The sequence below is a fragment of the Triticum urartu genome, chromosome 7A (genome assembly GCF_056163025.1).
Source record: "Triticum urartu cultivar PI428250 chromosome 7A, HENAU_Tu73, whole genome shotgun sequence".
Lineage (NCBI taxonomy): Eukaryota > Viridiplantae > Streptophyta > Magnoliopsida > Poales > Poaceae > Triticum > Triticum urartu.
The window spans coordinates 19900842-19912409 of NC_141879.1; the positions used below are offsets into that span (position 1 = coordinate 19900842).

Here is an 11568-nt window from a genome sequence, read left to right on the forward strand (position 1 = left end):
AAATCTAAAACAAGCTTTTTTGGGACGGAGGATGGAGGGAGTATTAAATAATCGCTGTCTCCGCATATATCTACAGTTCTACACCAGGTGTTGATGGTATGCCGACCACAAGATACATACATGTGTATCTGCCTAATCAGAAACATGGCTGGACCACGATGAGCTACTGCGTGTGTTGATCGACATTGACAAGGCATTCTTGTGTCATCGTCATGCCTTATGGTTCACCACCCAAAAGGTGAACATCCTAGCACAACTTATCCTTAATTCAGCACTACAAATGTATGTAGTACTCACTACTCTGGCAGGCTTGCAAAGTTAACATGAACCAACTGGTCCTACTCCTAAGCATGCTGTTAAGAGTAGCTGAGTATATCATTGTAAGACAGGAACTGCCTAACCAAACAGAAGCCACTAATAGAAAGAGACAGGCTGATTTACATATTGTTTCATACATTGTGTACATCCATGTCATATCACAGAGTTCACCTCCACATCACCCAAAGAAAAAATATGTAAACAGTTGCTGCAAAGTTTTGCATGCTGATGGTTCTCTGCAAGCAAACGCTTGCCGGCAAGATAAGCAACAAACAGTTTTATCAAGTCAACATGTACACCCAAGCATGCACAACTTGACAATCCTGGACACATCATTCAACTGTTTCGACCGATCAAATCGACTGCATTTGTTTGTCCCTGTATGCAGCCGGTCTATCCTACTCTCTGTTTGGTAAAATTTCTGCTGAATCACATCACCTTTTGATCGGAGGCGTAACAAGAAAAGGTTTGGTAAATGTACATGCATGATCAGGCTAACTAACAAACTAGGGGTTGTAACTTAGAACTGACTGGTCGTTTTACCACGTGAAGGATTAGAACACCTTTTTGATCCATCAAGATCATGATCTGTGCTGAGTGATCGATGATGATGACTGTTTGATCGTTATCCATTGTTACTGTTCAATTACCCGAACCGTGCTTTCTATCACACGGGGAACTATAGCACTTCCCCCTTTCTTTGCATAAGACCTGTCCTTTTACTACGATGAGTGCTAATTTAGTAATGCCTGATGATTTTACGGCGATGCTGTTACGGCTGTATTTGTAATGCCTGATGATTTTCCTCATTATTCATTGACAAAAGATTATGTCAGGAAGTTGTATTCGCTTTGGTGGTTCTTCTGTACGAACAGGAACTGTAATAAGGAGAGCTAGGTGCCTGCATGGTTCTGTGCTTTCCATAGATGACGAGTTGGTTAATTAAGTTGGTGCTTAAAGTTTTATGTGTTCTTTTCATGCCCTAGTGCAAATTTTTCTTGTTACAAAGCAGATCAACTATATGTCTTTTCCACAAAAACTGTCTGTCAAGCATATAAAAATATGAATTTGATGTGTCGACCAATAGATGGCATTTTCAAAGAGTGACATTTGTCCCCCTTTATTTTTTTCTTCATGGATGATGCAAGGGGATTGAGAGGGAGATCCAGCCAGAGGGCTTTAGGTTGGAACAGAGCATTATTCCCGCATCCATGGCAAGGTAGGTATGTGGTTGTTCCTTTATAGGTCCATGGTTTACCTACTAACTATCTTGCCATCCCTTGTGGGGCAAGGCTTTGTTTCCGCTTTGTTATCCTCCTGAGCACTCATTCATGGGTATTATACTACATTTAATCGCTCAACAATTTAAGATGCAATATTTTACGATGCAGTAAAATTAATATTTTTTTCCTAGTTTAACCTGTGGGAAAGAAAATTGTGTGACCATCGAGAGGTGAGTTTCCTGGAAGACAGCGAGTGACCTTTTTTTTCTTGCTAGAATTGTATAGAGATATTTGTTTATTTTGGCAGAGAGACGAACCGGAGACAACTTCATAGAACTGGGGACTTTGTAATTGTGATATATTCCTGGGTGAAATGATTGGTCTGCCACTTGCTAAGCAGACCGTGCGCTCAATTAGCTGGTCTTCGAAGTACTTGAGATTGTGATGATTATCAAACAGGACAAGCCAATTATCTACTTACCCACGTTTTCTTACTGATGATCTGACGACAGCAGCACCAAAAAGTGACTCTAGACTGTAAAAAGGAAGGCACTGACCTGATCAAAGCAGCGAGCAGGTCAAAGCAGTACATCCACATGGGTAATCGCCTTCATTGGTTACTGCCACCACTGCTAATTAACTTACACAGCTGACCAAACGGGCAAATGCTGCTTAACTTCTACTCCCTCCATAACATAGTATAAAACATTTTTTGACACTGCCATGGACACTAAAAACGTCTTATAAAAAGTTACCGAGGGAGTACTAGATAGTCTATCAGGAAATACAATTTTCATAATTGCCCATATTGACGGCCAATGTGTCGCTATCTAAGACGACATATGTACCTTTGGGGAACGAGTAAACTTTGCCTCTTCCTCTGAATTACTGCCATCCATGTGCTTGTCAGTTTGTGTGGGACAAGAAGTTAACCACAGAATCCGCAATGACCAATGCAATCCATATACTTTTTACATTTGGGAACTTTGAGACCATAGAGCAACTAGTCTCACTTAGACAGTTTTATTTTTATTTTTATTTTTGAGCAACTAGTCTCATTTAGATAGTTTTATTTTTTGAGCAACTAGTCTCACTTAGATAGTTACCTGGTCAAAATCAAAACCTTGTCTGGTTGGTCAGCCCATGTCGAGGAACAGTGTTCTTTCTGATGAGTAGGAATTGATTAGGTCCCTCCTTTCCACACCTCTCAAAAGCCGCACAGTTTCATGGGTCTCACATGTTTTAAACTAATTAATGTTTCATTAGTTTTGTTCAGCAAAAAGTCTCAGTTTGACATGCGTTGGTGCCTGGTCAGACTCAAAATGCCAAGTTGACCACCATGCATGCGCTGCAGCCATCATACGGGTTCTGTATGGTTCTTTTTTCGTGGGTTAGGTAAATCTTTGTGCATGTCACCGTACACTTGTGGACAGCATTGCATAGGTGGCCAACTGGCCATGCTAGGGCCGTTGCTAAGAGTCCTCGGGATCCAGGTCTCCTGGCACACATCAATCTTCTCAGGTGGAAGCAGAGTTAGATTAATCCTAGCTAATTAGTTTGTGGTGAAGCATAAACTATTTATTCCCGACTTCCCATTATGCCTACATTCTGGTTTAGCCGAGGCACAAAGTTTAGGAGAATCTGGAAATAACTAGAATCTGATCATTTATACATTAAGCAGTGATTGATATGCAACGCCACCTAAACCTGATCGTGCCTAATAAATCTTAACAATACATTCATGGGTCTTTCTAGAGCCAAGCTGAAGTGTTCCATCTATTCTTTATCTTCCTCTTCATGCAATTAGTTCGTTGGCTAGTTCAATTAATTAGTGGGTAAGGGGTAGATACATACATAGGTACGAAATGAAAGCCACCGTGGACCTGGTGTTGAACAAATTATCCGTAGTCCATTTGTCATCTGCCATGAACGCATGCATGGTCATGTGGAAATCTCACCCGACCAGAAAGCGAGATTTAGGTCACGTATGCATGCACATATATAATTCTTACACTTGGAAGTTTCCGGGAAGGTCATTAATTCTGAGGATGGTATACATACATGCGCTTGGAAACTAACTCTTTTTTAAGCAACTTGGAAACAATCTGACAGTGAGGAGATAAACTGCCCATCAACATATTATCATATTATCATATAATCAAAAGGGAAGCTATATATGCTAATAATTAGGCTAGGTTCTAAGCATAGAGGACAGACCAGTCAGAGCAGTGCATGCATATACAGGTGCAAGGCAGGCTGAGGCGGGTCAATGGCTTGTGGCGCCCGGAGATGAGCCCTCTACCTACTGTCTAACCAATTATGTGACTTATATGGTCCATGACCAAGAGAAAAAGTATATTCATAGATACATATGCATAGAAAATCATATTGCCAAGTAATGTGAGGCTGAGGCATCCATCAGGGTCACACCAAGTAGCTGCGGTTTTAACTAAAAGTGCACTCAAGCAGCTAGCTGCCGATGATGGATATTTTTTTGCATCCACTGCCCCATCACAAAAAGGAATCTAACTAAGCTAGCTAATTAGACAGGAACGTCCACACGTGAACAAGACATGTCAGAAACTGCCCCGAGGACACGCACCGGAGATCGACATGGATGTTTAGTTAGTTCTTCCTTTGCTTTAATTGATTGATTTGTGCGTCGAAACTACTGCCTTGCAAATCTAAATGAATTGATTGCATAGCATTGATATTAGTTTGAATTAGTTAAGCTTGATCAATTACAGTACCATGAGTCCTAGCCTCCTAGCATCAAGTTGAATCTGGTTAACCATGGATTAGCTAGATAGATTGATGAACATAGTGCTTCTTTTGCCTTGATTTTCTTGCTGGGTCGTCAGTGATAGTGTGGAGAAATTCTAGAAGATTAATAAGGTAACTTTCTCCACATTGACAAGCTAGAGCTTGAGCGCTACCCGTCCTTGTCCAACTCCAACTAACTCATTTTTATAGTATTATACCGTTTGCATGCTATCATATATATGCATGCATGTCCCCTGTTGGTTAATTTCAGTAGTACTAGTAGTGATGTGTGTCTGCTAGTCAATTCTCATCCAACAAGTAACCTCGTTCTGACTGAGAAGACCCCACACAAAGGAATTAATCAAAGCTAGCTATATCTATTTTTCAAGCAAATATTCTAAATTTTCTTGAAGCTATATACTCCCTCCGTTCCAAAATATAAGTCTTTCTAAAGATTCCAACATATGACTACATACGAAGCAAAATGAGTGAATCTACACTCTAAAATATGTCTACATACATCCGTATGTTGTAACCCATTTGAAATGTCTAAAAAGACTTATATTTCGGAACGGAGGGAGTATTACGCATGCAGTTGTCTTTCTTAGTTAGAACATATATATGGTTTAATTAAAGCATGAGAGTAAACTTATCTTCTAGTATATACGTACCATACCCTAATGCGAAATGGAAGGCCCACGGTGTAGAATATATCTTCTCGAATTAGATAATTAAAATACAGTAGTCCATATGATGCAAATTTGACTAGGTAGCCATACAATTATTGTCGCAAAGTACATACGGGAGATTGATCATTGTGAAGACTAATGTTGGACTCACAAGACCGACATCGTGGGATTAAAATATAATCACAATCCAATAAAATGACGACCTGAGTTTAGCTTCTTCACGCAAGAGAAAATTCAAACAAATTAACTAAACCGTGCGTCATTATGCAAGACTCAAGAAATAAAGACGATGATTATATAGTCACACTTGCACACACATACTTTGCTGTCTGGAAAAAAGAAGGTGCTTTCAATTTATGTCACAGGCTAGTTATTACATATATTCCCCACCTCATAAAAAAGGAAACAACAAAGAAACTAATTAAACAAAAATGAACATTAATTGCTGTGAGTGTGTACATATATGTATATCCTTCTGTTCTTCTTTTGTACATGACTAAAAGTGTGGACTAAACCACCTTGTTCCCCTATCAACAAAACAAACTAAACATCTTCGGTATTGATCAACCGAAAAGTGCGTCCAATCCAACAATTAATAGTCTCAATCTCCTTCCTGATTATTTTTGGCACTCTTGATCATATCTCTTCTATCTACCCATCACAGCTCACTTGAGTTCAGCCATGACATTTGCCTGCATAAAAATAAATAAGAGAATTAATCATTTCAGCTAAGTATTGTGTCAATTAATCTCCTGGTAAAATGACCTAGCTAGTTGAACTATATAAATTAATTTAGGATTAAGGAAAAGGCACAGATAATATTTAAGAATATATGAGCCAAATTATTTGGGTGGATGGAAAAGAGACATGCATGCATGGGTGTTTTTTTTTCTTCTTTTTGATAGAAAGTTGATGGAATGGGAGCAGGTACTCACTCTAGCAAATCCTTCCAGCTACCGTCCGTGTTGAGGTCATCCATCAGGTTCAGGCTCTCCAGCCCGTCGAACGGGCTCGACGCCGGCGTCTGCTCGCACGACACACCGCCGCCGCCATTGTTGTTGCACTCCTGGTCGTTGGCCACCATTGGGCGCGGTGGCGCCACCGCGTCCACGGTCACGTTGCTCCCGCTCGCCCCGCCGTGGCACCCGAGCTCCGTCGAGCTCAGCCCGTCGCCGGTGCCGAAGCCATCGAACATGCCGCTGATGTTGTGCATGCCACTCGCCGGCGCGGAGTTGGTCAGCGCCGGTAGGTTATTCATGCCGTCCCACTGGCACTGTTGTAGCAGCATGCTCTGGTCAACGCCGTGCTGCCCACCGTTATTCATGCCGCTCTGCCCACCGCTGCTGGCGGCGAGGAGTGCCATGAGGTTGTCCATGCCAGGTGCGGGCGCGGGCACCGCGGCGGTGGTGAGCGCGCGCACGAGCCCCTGAAGCAGCTGGAACTTGGCGGCGTCGGCCTGCAGCCTGAGCGCGTTCATGTCCCAGGCGCCCGTGGCCGAGCCGGCGCCGCCGAAGTTACCGGCGGCGGCGAGGAGGCCCGGGAGCCCGGCGAGCAGGCTGAGGTCGGTGCGGGGGCGGTGCGTGACGGGGTCGATGCCCATGCCGAGCAGCTTCTTGCGCAGGTGAGTGTTCCAGTAGTTCTTGATCTCGTTGTCCGTCCTCCCCGGCAGCTTCGTAGCAATCGACGACCACCTGAACCAACCAATCCCAATCCATCAGTCACCGGCGCCGGAGTTGGAGAAGAAGAGACAAACAATAGATACATGACTTACTTGTTGCCGAGGAGGGAGTGGAGGTGGATGATGAGCTTCTCCTCGTCGTCGGTGAAGCGGCCGCGCTTTATGTCGGGGCGGAGGTAGTTGGTCCAGCGGAGGCGGCAGCTCTTGCCGCAGCGGTTGAGGCCGGCGAGCTTGGGCAGGCGACGCCAGCTGCCGTGGCCCTTCTCCTGGATGTAGTCCACCAGCAGCTTGTCCTCCTCGGGCGTCCACGGGCCCTTCTTCACGCCGGCCTCCCCGTCGCAGCACGGCGACCGCCCCATCGCTCCGCCACCGACTAGCTAGTAGCTGGCTTCTTTTTCTTTGTCTGCGAGGCTTATTAGCTTGGTGGAGAGAGGTGTAGCTAGCAATGGCCGGCGGAGGAGTTAGGTTTTTGAGGTTTCGTTGGGGTGGATAGGAGGGGGTTTTATAGGGAAGGGTTTAGAGGGGGAGGGGCCGGGAGGGAGGTGGACGATGATGTGTGCATGGCGGCATGGAATGCTAAAAGGTAGTGTTTGTGTGCGGGAGACGCAGCCTCCTCTCTCTACCCTCTCTGTTTCTCACTCTCTTTCTCTCTCTAGCGACCTCTCTGTTTCTCTCTCTAAATCTCTCTCTAGCGACCTCTCTGTTTCTCTCTCTAAATCTCTCTCTCTCTCTCTCCGTCTGTCTCTCTCTGACTTTTTTGGCTATGGACCGAATCAGCAGTTTGCTTAAGCAGGTACGTTGTTTAGTTAGATATATGCTGGCGTACGTGTGTGATGTCTTGTTGCCTCTTGTTGTTTTCCGTGCATGAGCAAGCGGATGGATCAACTATACGTATTGCGTATATGCATGCATAGCATAATATGTATGCACAATATGCATGAGCAAGTGAACTAGAATTAGTTGTTTATCGGCCGTATGAGAATCACATAAGTGTATACGTTATGCTTTAAATGAATATCTTGATGTCAAATATTCCATATCGATCAAATGTAAGGAACCTGCATTTTTTAACATGTTCACATGCCGAGGAGCTGAGCGGCGGGATGAATACAAGAGGAGGAAGGAGCGAGGACGAAAGTATAAGGAAAAAAGATGGAGGAACAAGGAGGGGGTGGTCGAGCAGGGTAGAGGATTATTGTGAGACGTAGAGCGTGGAGGCGAAAGGGGCATTGTCGACAACAATGGGGCAGGTGTGTGGAGGAAGAAGATCGATGATTACCGTGGCCCTAGGCCCACAGTGCAGCTAGCCGGCGCGATATGTGTGTGTGTGCGTGCGCGCGTGGCGCAAGCATCGTACAGGGCGAAGTTTAATTCTTCGTCGCATGATTTGGAGAAAAATCTGGTTGCAAGAGATCATGGTACATGTGACAACCTCCGTGGTGTTTCGATGTATCCTTTTCTTTTATGAAAGATGTTTGTGGTTCGTACATGTGTTGTTTCAGTTTCTTCACTCTAGTGTAAATTTTCTCATTAAGGAATTAAAGCCGGGTCGTTTCAAAAGAAAAAGAAAGGACATGTACTAACATGCATGTTAATTTCTTCTATTAAGAAAGCAAAACATATCGGTTTTTGCACGTACGATATTGATATGAAACGACAGATGATCACCATCATCATGAATATATCCACTGTACACCATATAGACACATAGAAGTACCAAATATATTTGAAACGACAGGTGCACTGTTAAAAAAAAGAGGCCTTGTGCGTGGGCGGCACGTGTGCAGGAGGCAGAGGGGAGTTAGGTCCGGATGACCTGACACGTGTGGACTTTGGGCTCCAAACAAGGAGCAACCAAGAAGGAACTACCTGCCTGTTCCCCTCCCTTCATTTTTCCTCGTGTCACGTAAATCATTTTGGTGCACCTCATCAGCCGCCGCCTCATCATAGGCCTATTAGGGTGGCCTGGTGGGCCCCATCTTAGCTACCTCTACCAGCAGTGGGACCCACCTTGCAGCCACCTAGCTTGCTGGATGCATGGATGCTGTCTGATGACTGTCAATGGCCCAGCTGGCCTAAGCTTGCGGGGCAATGAGCAGCTAATTAGGTAGTTTATTGGGATTAATTAACTAGAAGAACATTCTAGTGGTATGTACATGTGTATGTGAATGGTTGACTTGGGAAATGGATTTGGTGATTTGGTTCATTAGTTTAGCTTCGTATGGATGAGGGTGTTTTGAGTGGACAGTCTAGTGAGCGGTCACATATGTGTCCACAAGGCCAACACATAGAAGAATGGCTTTTTCGTTAAAATTAGCTCAGATGTGGTTGATCCATTTTTTATGATAAAACTCAATTTCTACGTATAATTGATTTGGCTATAAGGGCATCTCCAAGGGTAACCCACAAATTTCCTCCCACGTCCGTGCGCAGACAGGGGGACTAGTCCGCGGATATGGATGCTGAGGTCGACATCCAATGCTAGGCACATAGATTTCAAGCTACTTTTGAACAAACCGGATGAAATTCATGCAAACACGGCTGTATTTCGTACAAACATGACCGATTTCATACAAACACAATGGATTTAACTACATTTCGAACATTTAGAACAAAAAAAACCCGCCCCTAAACCTATCCTACAGCGGCGGCACCCGGTGTCCAAGCCTGTGTCACCCTCCTTCCGCTGTCTCCACCAGCACCGTCGATAAGACCGATGAAGTGAAGGCGCGGTCTCCGGCGAGGAAGAGTAGAACACGGGAGACAGACCGGCCCACGACAGCTATTCCAGGTGGCGGCAAGGGCGGCCATCGCGTGCTTCATCTCCGGCGACAGATTGTCCCACAGTGCTTTCCCATTGGCGATCATGGCGGATGCAGTGCAAGGGAGGAGGATGTGGAGGGCTTGTGTTGGGGTGTGGAGTTAGCTGGGTGTGGCCGCCTTTATATAGTGGATTTCGGTGGGGCGAGGCGTCTAGGTGCGTCAATGTGCGACATCGTAGTGGGTTTCTCGGTTGGCGAGCCTGCTTAATGGCGGCAGACGGACAGACAGCGTGATTGAATGGGCGCAGTAGATATCCATCCTGTCCCGTCCAGTCCAGTCACTCGTCTCTGGCATTGAACAAGCGCGGACACTAGAGACGCATCGCGGGTGGCGCCCTCGGCCGGTGCGCCTCTTCAATGGTAGAGGCAGTGAGAGGTCGCGTCCGCCCTGAGCCGTCTTCAATGTTGAGCGGCGGGCAGCTGGCAACGGGCGGGAGCGCGCGCGGGAGGGGAAGGGTTTTTGGTGGCCCAGGGCGGTCAGAAACGGGCTTGGGCTTGGTTCGGACTCCCGCAACCCCCCCCCCCCCCCCCCTCATGTTTGTCTTCGGTTTGTAGGAGAAATCGCGTCCTGGCTGTCTTGCAGACCGATACAGTTCGGCGTTGGATGTCTTCCGCGGTCCGGACAGCACGGTCCGGACGGTTGCGAGAGGTATACGGGTCCGCCTTGGAGATGCCCTAAGAAAGTAGGAAGCCAATTGCACACATGAAGTGTTTTTTTATATGAAAGCATAGCCTCATGTTGTCATTTGGCACGCAATGTGGAAGAGAAGTGAACATTCACCAACATATTCCGGTCCTTACTTGGAGTGTGCGAATTTTGTAATAAATTGGACAACATGTTTGTGCCTATTTTTTGTTTGTTCGGCCTATTTTCCCCGCTTTTGTTTCAACTTTTGATTATAAAAGAAGCATGTCAGAACACACTTCAACGACTTCAAACTAAGCCTAAATTTGGATGGGTAAGAGCATCTCGAGCACATCCCCATAATTTAATTACCCATATTTGAGACACTTTTGTCCATCTAGCCCATCCTTCAAAACTTAATTCCCCACCCCCATATTTTATTTTGTTGTTTCTTTTTCAAATGCCTGCATACAAACTTAGTCCGAACATACTTTTCATAACATATTAATACGTAACTTAATCCAAGATACAAATCAAATTCAATGTTGCACAATAAAAATGTTTGTTACTGATCTAGGGTACATATTACGAATAACATTTTAGTGCAAGGCTACCATCACTTCTAATTGTCCCTCTATCTAATTGCATAAACCTAGAATGTTATACCTGTAATGGATCCCACAAGAACATGCTGCTGATGCAGAGAGTATGCACCAAATCATAACAACAACCAGAAGTGCAAGGTGCAACGTCTTGAATTTCTTTATCTAGGCATGCATCTCGTTGATTTGGGCTTGCATCTCATTTGATTAGGAATTGCTTCTTGCGTGCGTCTATCAGCGCATCATCTGACTTGTTTCTCATTGATCGCTATAGTAGTCAAGCATCTGGTTAGATAAATATTTATGAGATTGACCCATATCCGGACTCACGAGCACATGTAGCTCGCCACTTTGCTTAATCCAATCTCCATGGATGACAAGGTGGGTGATGTCCCAGAACTGCGCCCAGAAGGCCTGGTATTTCCCATGTTTCGGATCACATCCCCCCTTGGAAGAACTCACGATCTGCACTTTGGGGGAGATCAGTAGAGTTTGAGGCAAGCAAAACTTGAGTCAGATTTGCATAACCTTGACATCAAAAATGCATTCAAGAATATATGCCTTACCATCTACAATAACACCATCTTGCCTATCCTTTAATCATATATGACCTTTTTAAGGTCCTCAGCCAAGCTGGCATTCTCATCCTTCATTAGGTCATGAAGTTTGCTGAGGTCTTGCTAGAGGAGGACAATCACATCTCAGGCAGCCTGGCTTGCCTCTTACTCTTGCAAAAGTTGGGTGGCTGTCTTCCGGGCTTCTTCCCAGTCAGCCTAGGCTTAATGCTGGCTAGCTCCAAGTTCTGCTTCCAGCATGGCTACCTATTGCTTAGATGTTGCAGGAAGGCG

General features: G+C 45.0%; 1 protein-coding gene across 1 annotated transcript; it reads right to left on the reverse strand.

Annotated features, from left to right (window-relative positions):
• Positions 1-5323: 5323 nt before the first annotated feature.
• On the reverse strand, positions 5324-7149 carry LOC125518555 (transcription factor MYB53). Its single transcript, XM_048683372.2, has 3 exons — positions 6765-7149; positions 5929-6684; positions 5324-5685 (listed from the first exon to the last, which is right to left on the reverse strand). Exons 1-3 carry the CDS (start codon positions 7028-7030, stop codon positions 5652-5654), a joined length of 1056 nt encoding a protein of 351 aa, XP_048539329.2. The 5' UTR covers positions 7031-7149; the 3' UTR covers positions 5324-5651.
• Between the last annotated feature and the right edge of the window lie 4419 nt (positions 7150-11568).